The sequence below is a fragment of the Elephas maximus genome, chromosome 24 (assembly GCF_024166365.1).
Source record: "Elephas maximus indicus isolate mEleMax1 chromosome 24, mEleMax1 primary haplotype, whole genome shotgun sequence".
NCBI classification, from domain to species: Eukaryota; Metazoa; Chordata; class Mammalia; order Proboscidea; family Elephantidae; genus Elephas; species Elephas maximus.
The window spans coordinates 27,874,622-27,889,851 of NC_064842.1; the positions used below are offsets into that span (position 1 = coordinate 27,874,622).

General features: G+C 42.1%; 1 protein-coding gene across 2 annotated transcripts in view; it reads right to left on the reverse strand.

The window, feature by feature from the left end:
• The window catches only part of EDARADD (EDAR associated via death domain), a 111,176-nt gene that overhangs the window by 3,116 nt on the left and 92,830 nt on the right, over positions 1 to 15,230 (reverse strand). For both annotated transcript variants that reach the window (XM_049868690.1, XM_049868691.1), the window contains one exon: positions 14,116 to 14,161. In XM_049868690.1, coding sequence (XP_049724647.1) covers positions 14,116 to 14,161 — 46 coding nt within the window. The remainder of the gene's footprint in view (positions 1 to 14,115; positions 14,162 to 15,230) is intronic.

Sequence of the window (15,230 nt, forward strand, 5' to 3'; positions counted from 1 at the left end):
CTTTCTTTCATGGCACCGCCAGGTGGGTTCAAACTGCCAACCTTTAGGTCAGCAGTGGAGCCTGAATCATCTGTGGCACTCAGGGACCTGAACGGTCAATAGCATCAGTGTAAGCGTAACGTTGTTGTGTGCCATTGAGTCGATGCCAACTCATGTTGACCCTACAGGACAGGGTAGAACTGCCCCATAGGGTTTCCTAGGCTCTAATTTTTATGGGAGAAGATTGCCAGGTCTTTCTCCCATGGAGCCGCTGGTGGGCTCAAACTCCTGACCTTTTGTTAGTAGCCAAGCGCTTAACCACTGTGCCACCAGGGATCTCTAAACATAACAGCATATTTTACAGTGGAATATTTCCGAACGCTCATCTGTATAGACTCACATAATAACATGTTATTCTTTTTAGCCAAAGATGGATGGTTTTGCTGGCATCAGCAGTGGGTTTTTATAAAACGAGTTTCACTTTCTTCCTGAGGCTCTCTATGTATGATAATGTGCATTTGCGGGGCTGCTGGCCAACGATGAGGGCTCCCAGGAACAGAGGTCTCTCTGTGTGCAGATAACCAGTCCAGCGGGGTCAGACACTTCCCCCTGACAGCATACTGCTGTGCCCGCCGAGAAACCAGCCCATACTTGCACAAACTCCAGCCCTTACCCTTTCCAAGTTTCAAGTCAAGCCTGACAGCTTTTTAACACCAAACACAACACGTCAGGGTGTAAAGCACTGCACAATTCTTTAAAAGGTCTTTAAAAAAAAAAAAAAAAAAACCCAAACTGGAATATCCACTCCGTACGCATATTTGAAAATGAGTGATAATTGATAATGCCATAAAATTACTTTTTAGATTTATGGCCACCTTATCATCCTTCTGCCTTTATCTGTCTGTTCTTCACCCATGGGGCTCCCTTTGAAGTGGGGCCAACACCCAGAGGTCTGCTCGGTGGGGCAGAAACCAGGCTGGAGGATGAGCAGGAGGTGTCTGAATTGAGCTCTCACCATGAAGAGCAGCCTCCCAGCCCAGGGGGAGGACAACATTCTTACATCCAATCATCTTTTGCCCCATTTTATTAGTGGGAGAATGAAGTCCGTAGGTAAGAGGTGTTGGCAAGTAATTTATAATGTTATTAAGCCGTGGCTGTACAACATGGCGACCTGAATGCCTTAAATTCTTCAGCAATACTGAGCCTCTGGGTCCCTCTGACCTTGGATTTTAACCCAGCTACTTTAGAGATCACTGGCCTGTTCAATCCTAGGGAAGGTTCTGATGACTTTTACTATCCAAACCCAAACCAAAGCCATCGCCGTGGAGTCAATTCCGACTCGTAGTGACCCTATGTGACAGAGCAGAACTGCCCCATGAGGTTTTCTAGGCTGTGATCTTTACAGAACCAGATCACCAGGTCTCTCTTCCGTGGAGCTGCTGGGTGGGCTTGAACTGCTGACCTTCTGGTTAGCAGCCGAGTGCTTAAACCATTGCACCACCAGGGCTCCTTAATGGAGTCCTGGGCTTCCCAATTTAGGAAATTAAAGAATTTGGAAAGGGGGAGTAACTTTGGTGATCAAAAGGTTGAGAACCATCAAGTCTGAGGCAAACACAAATATAAAGATAAAACAAGAGTCATAATTACACTTATACCTTTTGACCTACTAATATGATTTCTGACAATCTCACCTGAAGAGTTAATCCAAAATATGTATATATATGAAAAACGTTTTCTACAGTGTTACTTATATTAGCACTTTTCAAAACAATGGAAATGTCAAAAGCTAGGGGAATAAAACCAAAAAAGCCAAACATGTCATCACATCAATTCCGACTCATAGCGACCCTACAGTGAATACAGTGAATAGTGAAGTAAAATAGTGCACTACTTACTACTTGATGGAATATTATTTAAATAATTATGCAGCAACCTAGAAAACGTTTGTGTTATAATGTTCAGTGAAAAATGTAGGACATGAAGAACATATACACTCTATGATTACAACTATGTGAAAACTGTCAATATTACTGAGGACATGTACAAGAATAGCTATTGTGTTAACTTGGCAGGATTGTCTATTTTCCAAACTTTCTCTAGTGGTGGTGTATTTCTGTGATAACTAAAACAATGCATTACATTAACAAATATATTATTTAGCTTTGCACAGAGGACAGTCATCAGTGAAGCAGCCCTCCTCTTGGCCCAGCTTCACTTATACCTTTGAGCCCACCCCTTCCTACATTTTCTGTGACTTCTCTCTCTAGTTACTGTGTCTCTTTCCCCTCATCTTCAGCCACTCACCTCTACTGAGTCTCTCTCCTTTACCTACAAATGTGTATGTTGTTGTTCACTGCCATCAAGTCAGTTCTGACTCATGTGTGCACAGCAGAACTGGTCCGTAGGGGTTTCAAGGCTGTGAGCTTTCAGAAACAGATCACCAGGCCTGTCTTCTGCGGCACATCTGGATGGATTTGAACCGTTCACCTTTTGGCAAGCAGTCGAGCACTTAACAGTCTGCGGCACCCAGGGACTCCTTACAAATACGTACAAACCAAACCAAACCAGTTGCCGTCAAGTTAATTCCAACTCATAGTGACCCTATGGGACACAGCAGAACTGCCCCATAGGGTTTCCAAGCCTATAAATCTTTACGGGAGCAGGTTGCTGCATCTTTCTCCTGTGGAGCAGCTGGTTAGCAGCCTAGCACTTAACCACTGTACCACCAGGGCTACTTACAAATATGTATGGGGTCCTCTATCCTAAAAAACAACCACCTCGTCTTCTCTGGATTTATATCTTTCAGAAGTCACTTTTGCTTTCTCTTCTTTTATTCACCATTAAACTTCTAGGATAAGTACTAAAAATCCACTGTCTCCAATTCCTCATCATACTCTTCATTTTCATCCCCTTTAGCTCTGAGCAGCGCCCGACCCAGCCTCCTTCCCTCCAAACTCCTTGTGGAGACTGGACCCAGTTCCCCGCACCCTAACTGCTAGCCAGAGTCCAGTTCTGATTGGACAGGGAGTCTAGAACAGGGAAGCAGATCCCCACCAGACTCTGAGGGTCACTGGATGCCCAAACTTCCTGCTGCTGTGGACACCCCATCATATCTGCTCCCCTTGAATACTTGTACTCCTGGAACTGGGCCCAGAGCTTCTCTGCCCCTCTGGACAGTGCATTTGAACAGCAGGCTGGTCCTCCTTAGGATTCCTGCTTACAGCCATGCTCAGTATCTCCCCAGGCAAGTCCCACCATGTCCTGGCCGTTCCTTCACTCATCTGCCTGCAATGCCGAGATCCTGCCGCATAGCTAGTCCTTGGGTGCTAGAAAGAGATGCCCTCCTTCTGTCCTTAGCCCTAAGCCTTCCTCTGTCCACATTTTCTCCCCTGTTGGTCTTCTCCACTCTCACAACTTTATCAGTCACCTCTACAAGGCCCTCCCACTAGAACGTAAGGCTCCTTCTGTTGTCGTCAGCAGGACTAGCACAGTCCCTGGTAGATAAGTAAATGCTTAATTAACATTTATTGGATAAATGAGTGAGTGAATGCATGAGTGAGTAAATGAATGATGAGCCCCACTCACTCTCCTGGGCTCTAGGACTAACTACTAGAAAGTTCCTTTTGATGTCCACATGACATCTCCAGCTCAGTGGACCTAAAACTCTGCTTAAAGTTTCTTTCCCTAGGTACCAAAAATACCCTAATTCCCTATTTGCGCTTAGGGTTCCTAGAGTCCTTTCAGACTTTTTCACTGCATCCAACCAGAGGCCAAGGCCCAGCCTTCCATACAAAGTTACTCCATGCTACTCTCACTTCCCATGACTCCCTTAAACATAGCCTGTCCTGCAGCCAAACTGGACTACTCAGTTGCCTGGACAGATAATCTGGCATTCTCTTTTTCAAAAAATTTAATTAATTAAAAAAAAAAAATGAATATAAGCTCAGTGTAGAAAATTTAGAAAATATATACAATTAAAGATTTTGGATAAACTTATCAGACTTTTAGGGTTTCCCCAAATTTTCACGACTATGATATTTTTTTATGATATAATGCAATAATAATGCAATAATGCAATGCGGACCCCTGCATATGAGCTTTTGACCGCATCTTTAATCATCTTACCAGTAATGGGACTATTAGGTAAAGAATATGAACGTTCTAGAGGCTATTGGTATATATGCCTCAAATTGCTTTCCTTGGAAATGAAGGCTGTGCCGACTTACACCCTCCCCAGAGTGTAGTGTCCCTGGTGGTGCAGTGGTTAAAGTGATTGACTGCTAACCAAAGGGTTGGTGGTTCCAAACCACTAGTTGCTCCACGGGAGAAAGACGTGGCAGTTTGCCTCCATAGAGACTACAGCCTTGGAAACACTATGGGGTCACTGTGAGTTGAAACTGACTTGAGGGTAGTGGGTTTGGTTTGGCTTAGAGAATAGTGATGTTATCTCACTTCTCCTTTATAAGCACTAAATGTTAGTTTAAAAAATCTTTGTTTCCTAGGTTAAACAATTATACCTTACAGTTTCCTACCTCCATGCCTTTCCTGTGCTTTCTATGACCAAGAATCATAGAGGGCTTCTCCCTCTCACTCAGCTTCCTCTACTGCACTTCATCCACCCTCTAAGCCAACCCCAGACTCACCCTATTGGACAATACCTGTCTGCCCTCCTCCGAACGCCGTCTCACCTGAATCCCCACATCACCTTGGTGGCATCTCCTGACTCTGCCACCTGGCAGTGAGATCACCTGCCTGCCTTTCTTGTTCCTCACTACCCTAGAATTCTCTGAGAACAGATCCATGTCCCTCTGCATTGTGTCTCACATCTTAGAGATTAAAAATGCTGAGTAGTCTCTATGTAATACTGTTGTTATTGTTAGCTGTTGTCGAGTCATGCCAACTCATGGTGACCCCACGCACAACGGAACGAAACAGTGTCAGGGTCCTGCGCCATCCCCATGATCAGTTGTGGATCTCAGATTGCTGTGATCCATAGGGTTTTCACTGCCTGATTTTCAGAAGCAGATCGCCAGCCCTTCTTTCTAGTCCATCTTAGTCTGGAAGCTTTGTTGAAACCTGTTCAGTATCATAGCAACATGCAAGCCTCCACTGACATTGGGGTGGCGGCTGCACGAGGTACACTGGCCAGGGAGTACAGTGAGAGTTATTCTTCAGCTACGTTAAATATGGTACATAATGAAATAAGACTTTAGCTGCATGGCGGGGCATAAGCTTAGTTATATATTAAAAAAAGAGAGAGATACTAAAGTAAATGCTGGAATTTCCTTTGTTGTTTAAAGGTAGGGTTAAATTAGCAATATTCTGTCAAGTGGGAAAGAAAATAGAAAAGAAAGCAGGCTACCAAAGAGTATGTCTAATTCAGTTTTTATAAAAACAAATAGTCATTTATATCCAGGCAAATCATATATTATACACACATGCAAAAGCATGGGGAAAAGTCTGGAAGGATGTATAAGAAAAAATGTTAAAAAGAGTTGATTCTGTAGGGAGAACTCAGGTGACATTCATTTTCTATTTGATTATGGATATTTCCTAATTTCCTATAATTATTGTGTTTGTTTGGATATTTTAAAATATATATATTTTTTAATGTCCTAGGAAAATAAAGTAGGATTTAAACCTTAAGTCCAGAATTTTATGTCTGAAGAGGTTCTTCTGTAGTCAAACCTTGGAAAGACTCGGTGCTGGCAATGTTTTCTCATTTAGTGTCAAGAAGAAGAATAAAAACACCATTAAGGCTTCCGTGAAGCTCCTTTAAACCTTCTAGTGTATGAGAAGCTTTTATTTATTTGAACAATGATATCAAATATATATATATATATCACAGACATATATGTATATCAATTTATTTTAAAATAAATGATATGCCAAATGATCTACTGATGTTTTCTTTGGTATGTTCAACAACACAAATGACAAGCCATTCACTGAACTGGAATCCACGTGAACTGCCACGGCTAGTGGGTTTAAAGCTGCCTTATAGAACCACAAGCTGTAATTAGCTTTCTAGGGGCCTGAAGCGGGGGAAACGTGTTTATTCCTATCAACTCATTTTGTCCTGCCATATTTTAAAAACCTATCACGTGATATTGTACATGAAAGGGTAGACTAGTTGATGCCTTGGGGAAGAAGCCATTCTGGGGAGAGAAATGCTTAGGACCAAAGATGTTTTAATCAGAAATGCAAACCAAAAAAATGGGATTATTATTTGATGCTTCTCAAATGACACGCACAGGGTTGCTATAAAGTAGATGTTCAAAAATTGTTAGTTTAATGAATGAAAGAATGAGAATTGTGCTTTCTCCACTGGAGACAAGACAGATTTGTTATTATTGTTTGACAACGTGTTAGAATCTGAAGAGAGAATTTATAGTAAAGGAAAGAGCACGTAGCTAGGGCCTGCTGACAATAAACAAGTATTGGTGGAAAATAGTAGTTAGAAATATAAATAGAAAAGCAAAAAAAGAAAATGAAAATTAGGAAGACCAAATAGGAAATTGATCTTAAAATACAAAAAGATGGGTCAATTCTAGATTTGGGGAGGGAAAGAGAGGGTTGTTGAAAGAAATGTTAATCACGTATAAGAATTCACTTAGATTCCTAATAATTAGGGTCCTCACTTGCCATGTTTTGACACCTGACTTGTGCATTTTCCATTCACACAAAGCTAGAATGGAACACACCATTAATTTATGATGACTTATTTTAAAGACCAAGAACCCAGGAAGATGTGTACGTCTAGTTTGAATACTGGCTCAGATAAGGGAAGAATCTGTCAGAGGAGCAATGGTCTGGTTTCTCAGTGGCTTTTCATCATCACCAAACCCACTGCTGTCAAGTCAATTCTGACTCACAGTGACCCTATAGGACAGAGAAAAAATGGCCCATTGGGTTTCCAAGGAGCAGTTGGTGGGTTCGAATTGCTGACCTTTTGGTTAGCAGCCAAGGTCTTAACCACTGCACCACCAGAGCTCCTTTTCATCATCACAGTAACTGTCATTTATTGAGGGTTTCGTATACACCAAGCACTGCACCGAGTGCCTTACATATATAATCCTGAATCACCACAATGATTCCGGATCTGCCCTGGATGGGGCTTATCCAATCCCAGCACTCCAGCTTCCTACAGACTTGACTTCTCGAGGCATTTAATCCCTGTGGAATTCAGATTCCTCATCTGTAAAACAGATTTGATAAAATTCTTGTATCTCATGGATTAAATGAGGTAATGAATGTGAAATCATTTTTTTTTTCCCAAGTCTGTTTTTTTAAGAAGACAGGGAAGAAAGATGCTCTATGTAGTCTGGCCTCTGCTTGTATCTCCCACTTCAGTTCCTCCTCTACTGTTCTTTACTGCCCACACCTGTCTGTAAGACACTAAGCTCAGTCCTACCACAGGGCCTCTGCACCAGCTAGTTCCTCTCCCTGGAGTCCTCTTCCACCAAATCTCTATATCGTTGGCTCCTTTTCATTATTTAGTTCTCGGTGCACCATCTTAGCTAAAGTATAACCCTTCCCCTGTGAGACACTATTTCATTACTGTTTTATTTTTTACAAGGCGTCTAACATTATGTGAGAAGTCTCGCTGGTAAAGCACCAGACTACCAGCCAAAAGGTTGGTAGTTTGAACCCGCCCAGGGGCACCTCAGGAGAAAGGCTGGGCAATCTACTTCAGAAAAGTCACAGCCTTGAAAACCCTGTGGACCACAGTTCTACTCTGCACATAGGGGGTCGCCATGAGTCAGAATCGACTTGATGGCTACTGGTTTGACTTGGCTTCAACATCAAACGAAATTACTTGTTTTGTGTTTACTGTCTGCCTCTTCCACCTAAGATATAAGCTCCAAGAGGAAAGGGACTTTCACATCTGATGTCACTGCTGTATGCCAGGCACACAGTAAATCAAATGAATGAAAAGTGGTAAATTGTTAAAGAAATAGTTAAATTAGAAACCTCTGGGCAGCCCATGAGAATAGATCTAGAAATTAAAAAAAAAAAATAACTGAAACTTCTTTTGAGCCTGTACGAGGCAGAAGAACGTGTACTGGTTGCTATGGAGAAGTACACTGTGTACCGTCGTGGTTAATAACACAGCTTCAGACTCACGCAGACTGAATATCAGTACCAGCTAACACTGTGCAGATGTGCAGCTTGGGCAGGTTTCTGAGCTTGCTGAGCCCATCTCTTCGCTCTTCCAACAGAGATAATGACAGCTATTTTACAAGGTTGTTGTGAGGATTAAATGAGATAATCTCTTACAGCCTTGTCCTAGCACACAGTAAGCACTCAACAAAGAATAGCTACTGTTGGGTGAGAGAGAATAACCTACAGGCTTCAGAGCACTGGTGCTCGGCCCTGGCCACCTATGGGAATCACCTGAGAGATTTACAAAATACTAATATCTGGGCCCCACCCCTAAAGAGTCTTATTTAATTAGTCTGGGGTGCAGGCAGGACATAGGAACTTTTCAAAGCCCTCCAGGAATTCCACCATAAGGCCAGTGCTGAGAACCACTGCCTTCAAGACTTCTACAGAGTATTATTTATCAGAGGAACCTACCAAAATTAGATTTTAGAATTATAGCCACTTCTCTTTGAGGGCTACCAGGCTTGTTCAGTGATTAAAAGAGTTTGGGGATAAATATTGTTTTCCTACACTCAAAAGTAGAGGAATGGAATTTCCTATGGGGTATTTCTCTCCCTGACCCATCTCACTGCTCCTCATCCTCTCTTTCACACACACTAGACAGGAAACAACAACAAAAAAAGACACATTTAAAGAAGAGTTCTGGAATCAAGTGTGTTCATCGGAAGGGCATGTGTATGTCATTGAAAGAAAGAGTTAATGTCCCATGGCAGCATGTCTAACTCACAGTGGGGGCTGGCAGGTTATAAAATACCAGTCAGTTAACAGGTAATTGTGAATTGGAACAAGATTTAGAATCCACCAAAGTCCTTATTAGTTGAGCCTAGAAAATGGCTCCAGCCAAGAGGTTGGCAGTGGATCACAGATTGACTAATGTGTCTACCTGCAGGTGAGGTGCTGTTTTATCTTGCTCACTCTGGCTTTTCAGGGGGGCAATTACCACATAGCTGTTTCCCTCCAATGCACTCCAGGACAACTGTTAGCTCTCAGATAGTTTATAATGATGCTCATCAGGATGACTAAGTCTTGAGTTAGTTCAAAACGATTAAACAGTAAACATTTTATATTGGCAATTTTGGCTACAGCAAAGTATTATGGTTATGAAATCAAATAACTTTATCCCAGGTGTCTATAAATTATCAGATTTGGAATCTATAAATTACCAACAAGTGTCAAAGTAGAGTCAAACACTTCTGCAGTTATATTTACTAAGGGTGTAAATGCATGCTTTTTCTGTGTGTGGTTTCCAATGTGGTTGGAAATTATATACTTAAAATGCCAATTTATAGCTTTGATAAATCCTTGGGGTAGATGTACTTATATGCTATGTGCTGGAAAGTGATGAAGAATTATTTTTATGTACTAAGAAACTGACCCAAGGGCTTTTAGTGGGTGTTTGATCTCCTAACCAAAGGGAAACAACATGATTTGATTTTCTTTTTCTAAAACACCCTGTTAAGGAGACAGGACTAGGGAGTCTCAACAACAAATTGGATGGGTTTAGGCAAGCAAATCACTTTGGCCTCAATTCTGTCATGCAACAAAATTTTGGGGCGGTTTCTGTTGTTATCAACTTCTTGTAAAGGACCCGTGAAAAAAAGAAAAAAGCTCTTCCATAAGAAAGGACCCGGGTTAAAATTCAGCACTGTACAATTTTACGTGAATTTAAATCACATGGTTCTGAAATAATGTGACACAAAACTATTAACAAAGTCTCACTTTATGTGCCTAATTGGAAAAATAGAAAATCTTATTCTACATTCATTTCAATGAGGGACGTTAGCTTTGTATTAGGTAAGTTTTGAGTCATTCGAGGTCTTCGGAAATCCATCCTCATAAAGCTGGCGACTGATGAGAAGGAGTGTGCAAAGTGTCACTCTGTATGTCATATCTACCGTCGCTAGAAGGGTGTATAAGAGGCAGGGTTTGTTCTTGAATATTAAAAAAATTTAAATATAAGGATAATGTTTCTATTTATTGGGCACGTTGGAGAAAGGGGATTTGCCAGTTTTTTGATAACTGAGCCTTCCTCCTTTAATGCTCAAATGTTCTTAATTTTGAAAATTTGAATAAAAACAGTAAAAACTTTAACACCTCCTTTAACATGGTAAACTAAACACAACTTAGTTGTTCTTTTTCCTATTTTTTAATATACGGCATCATTATAAATATCCATTACTTTCTTGTGCTCTGCACTCCCCACCCCCCTCCCCCGCCCCTGGGTGATATCCACCAGTGGCTCAGGTTTCTAGTGGCACCTGATTCTGTATTTTATTTTCTCTTTTCTTGATTTCAAACTGTCCTCACTCCTGTTCACGTCCCTTCTGGAGTGGGGCCCTCTACCCTACCGATATTGCTTATTTAAATCAGCTGTGAGCCCTCGTGGTACAGTGGTTAAGAGCTTGGCTGCTAACCAAAAGGTCGGCAGTTTGAATGCACCAGCCACTTCAGTTCTACTTTGTCCTACAGGGTCGCTATGAGTCGGTATCGACTCCATGGCAATGCGTTTGGTTTTGGGTTTTTTTGTGAGGCTGGATCACAGATAACTAAGGCTTTGAAATGACAAGAATTCAGTAAAAACCAGGCTCTGAGTTAAGGTCTGAGGGGCTTATCCAGGGAGTAAGTGCAGCTTTTTGTGAAAGGTATTTCAACTGCTCTGAGTTGGACTATAATTTTTGAGAGGTGGGCGGGGGGGCACTTTAGCTTTGTTCCAGCTTAAGACCCTAGCTCTTCGAGAGAGCTGGAAGTCTGCCTTGAGCCTCCTGGATGACGATGAACTGTGCAATGTATGTGCTACACAGGAGATGCATTCATGCCTCCCAGAGGCACCCTGGTGCCATGGGTGGGAGGTGCTCAGGCCGGCCCACTAGGGCCTGCATTCGCCCACCACCTGTGTGCCCGAGCCCACGTCACTTAACCTCTCTCTGCCTTGTCACCGCATCTACACAGCCACATTTGTAAAGTGCTTCGAAGAGGCTTGTTGTTGACTATCGACTCGAAGAGGCCTGTTGTTGACTATCGACTCCTGGCGACTCACATGCGCAGAGCAGAACTGCTCCACAGGGTTTTCAAGGCTGTGACCCTTTGGAAGCAGATCAGTAGGCCTGTCTTCTGGGTGTGTTCAAACCACCAACTTTTTGGCTAGAAGTCAAGCACATAACAACTTGCACTACCAAGGGACTCTTCAGAAAAGGCCTGGTATACAGTAAATGCTAAATTAATGGTTGCCAAAATAAAATAAATCTTAGTTAAGTTGCCACTCCCATTCAAAAACAAAATATATCTGCTTTTGCCAGTTGTTCCTCCAAGAACAAAGCCATGAGTCCAACATCTCTCATTTGTTGTTAACGGAAGAACAACAGTAACCCAATACCCTTTGTGCCAGGCACCATACTAGGTGCCAAAGATACTGACTTGACCAGCACAATTTCTGTTCTTGAGAAGAGTCCACTGGTGGGTACACAACATAGCATAATATTACCTGTTATTCGTGTGAAAAGTTTATTCCTTGAACGGTTTATAAACAAAACCGAGGCCATCGAGTCGATTCTGAAGGGTTTATAGATATTCCTAAACAAGTTTATTCTTATTTTAGTTGACATTCCAGATTAGTGTGTGGGGCTTTAGCCCATACAAAGTTTAAATAAGTTGTTCATTTATTACAAAAGAAATACATGCTTGTCATAGAGAATCTGAAACTTCAGATAAGCACATGGGAAAAAAAAAAAAAAATCATGCTCTTACTACCCAGGGCAACCACAGCATTTTGGAGACATCCTTGGTTATTTTACCATGCACGTGAGTGTATTTGCCTACATCTGGTCATTTGTCAAATACACCCTTGTCCCTGCATAGTGCAAACAGTTAACACACTTGGATGCTAACTAAGATGTTGGTGGTTCAAGTCCACCCTGAAGTGCCTTGGCAGAAAGGCCAGGCGATCTGCTCCTGAAAAATCAGCCACTGAAAACCCTAATGCGCACAGCTCTACTCTGACACACATGGGATTGCCATGAATTGGAGCTAACTCAACAGCAACTGGTTATAGGTTATATACAGATTACAATTTTTTTTTGAATTTTTCTGAGATACTCATGTTAGAAATTTTAGAAATATAGGCTAGTGGGAAGAAAATAAAAATTGCCTCTACTTGTATGCAAGGATGATTTCCCACCTCCCATTGTCCATTACGGGCTTCAAATTTGAGCCTGTCCCTGCTGCAGCATTTGTAAAAGAGGAATTCCTTATTAGCCAGTGGTCCCAGACTCTGGCAGGGGTGGGGTGGGGTATTGTCAAAGGAAGGAGAGTGCTCCATTGGGAGGGCTGGATGGGACCCTGGAAATTGGAGCATGTCGCATGAAACCTGGATGGGAAGGCACCACCCAAAGCCTGCCTGGCCCAAATTCTCCTTCCAAAAAAACCCAAACCTGTTGCCATCCAGTTTTTTCCAACTCATAGTGACCCTATAGGACATAGTGGAACTGCCCCATGGGATTTCCAAGGCTGTAAATCTCTATGGAAGCAGACTGCCACATCTTTTCCCCGAGGAGCAGCTGGTGGGTTTGAACCATTGACCTTTCGGTTCACAGCTAAGCACTTAACCACTACACTACCAGGGCTCCAGAAATTTCCTTCACATGTGTCTTACTATGGCGGAGGGGTAGCTGAACTGGCACCAGAAACCCAACTTCCACCTCTTAGAGCTATACTTTTGCCCCGTGGCTTCCTTAGAAAGCCTGGTGCACAGAGGGTCCTTAATAAATAAAAATCTTTTGCATGAAAACCAGTCACTTAGAACCTTACCACCCAGAGATCACTGCTGTTAGCATATTGGTGTGTCTTCTCACCACCATGTTTCTAAGGGAAAGAAAAGTTGAGTAACACTGTGTGTTCTGATCTTAAGCATGGGTACCTGGCACAGTCTGGGTTGATGACAGATTATAACTGCTCCTGAGGGTTTTATTGGTCTTCCCCACTCCCTTAGAAAAATGAAAGAAGCAAACAAAACCCTGATGATTCAGGTCATTCAATATGTTTTAAAAGATGTAGACACTGTTGGTGGGATTTTTCTTTTTTAATTTCTCCTTCGATTGTATACCTTGTTTCAAACCCCCACTGCATGATTAATTAATAAGAAATCTAAAAATTGCCAAAGTTTCTGGGTCTTCTGATAAATAAAGGGGCAAGGGGATAGAAGCAAACTTCCAAGTTTCTTTAGTTAAAAACACTAAAAGCAAAAAAAGGAGAAGGGGGATAATACCTCGCTTAATATCAGGAGGAGGAGTCCCTCAGTTGTGCAAATGGTTAGTGTGCTCGGCTGCTAACTGAATGGTTGGAGGTTTGAGTCTACCCAGAGGTGCCTCGGAAGAAAGGCCTGGTGATTTATTTCTGAAAAATCAGTCACTGAAAACCCTATGGAGCACAGTTCTACTCTGAGACATATGGGGTTGCCATGAGTTGGAGTCGACTCAACGACAGTAGGTAAGTGAGTAAGTGATTGGCTACCTAGCTGACTGGAGCACAGAGGAAGAAAGAGATGGATATGGACAAGCTGGCCCTTCTCATGCTACCTCAGTCTGCCTAAGTACAAAGGCAGCCACTCTTCCTTCTTCCACCTGAACCTACTCTCTCTGCCAACACTATGGCTCTCAAAACTTGATGGAGGGTCTGCTCAGTTCTGACGGTGGCACAGCCCTAAGCCTGTCCGATTCAGAACCCTGCTGTGCCCCTCACAAGCAACATATGGTTAGCAGAGAAAATAATCCTTGAAGGCTTTTGTGAAATCTTCTAAGATACAGGCTTTCTTCCAGCTCACCATAGCACAAAGTTAGAAAGTTGTTCTACTATGTGATACAGATTTTTAAAGTTAATGATAAAGCAATTTTCTTTAATTTAGCCCTGCTAATTAATTATAAAAAAAAAAAAAAAGTTATTACTGAAGCCCAGGTGCCATTCAAGTCAATCAGTTACCTGAAAGGGGATCTCCAGTACTGTCTGGAAAGCCATTTTCTTCTCCCTAAAAACCAAAAAGCAACCTTCATTAAAATCATACCCACATGAGAATACAAACATCATCAGTTTTCCGACTGAATTAAATATCTGCCAAAACCTATGGAAAATGGGTTCTAGGACTAGTAGTGTAATGGGTAGTGAGTTCCGTGGCTCCCCCTAGAACACTGGCTGCATGGCAGGTGGGGCTTTTGTCCATTCGCTCACTGTGGTGTGTCCCTCGTGCCCAGAACAGTGCCTGGCACACATTTGACATGCAATAAATACTTGTTAAATGAATTAGGGTCCCTCCTAGAAAACGAATCTTGGATGAAAGCAGAAAATTCCAGAAAGATGTTTACCTGTGTTTTATTGACTATGTAAAGGTATTCAACTGTGTGGATCATAAAAAATTATGGATGACATTGAGAAGAATGGGAATTCCAGAACACTTAATTTTGCTCATCTGGAACTTGTACCAAGAGGCAGTTATGTGAACAGAACAAGGGGGTATTGTGTGGTTTAAAGTCAGGAAAGTATGTGTCAGGGTTATATCCTTTCACCGTACTTGACCTATATGCTGAGCAAATAATCTGAGAAGATGGACTATAGGAAGAAGAACGCAGCATCAGGATTGGATGAAGACCCATTAATAACCTGTGATATGCAGATGACACAACCTTGCTTGCTGAAACTGAACAGGACTTAAAGCACTTACTGATGAAGATCAAAGACTGCAGCCTTCAGTATGGATTTCACCTCAACATAAAGAAAACAAAAGTCCTTACAACTGGACCAGTAAGCAACATCGTGATAAACGGAGAAAATACTGAAGTTGTCAAGGATTTAATTTCACTTGGATCTACAATCAACGCCTGTGGGAGCAGCAGTCAAGAAATCAAATGATGTATTGCACTGGGCAAATCTGGTGCAAAAAAACCTTTTTAAAGTGTTCAAAAACAAAGACGTCACTTTGAGGACTAAGGTGCACCTGGTCCAAGCCATGGTGTTTTCAATCACCTTATATGCATGTGAAAGCTGGACAACGAATAAGGAAGACCAAAGAAGAATTGATGTCTTTGAATTATGGTGTTTGG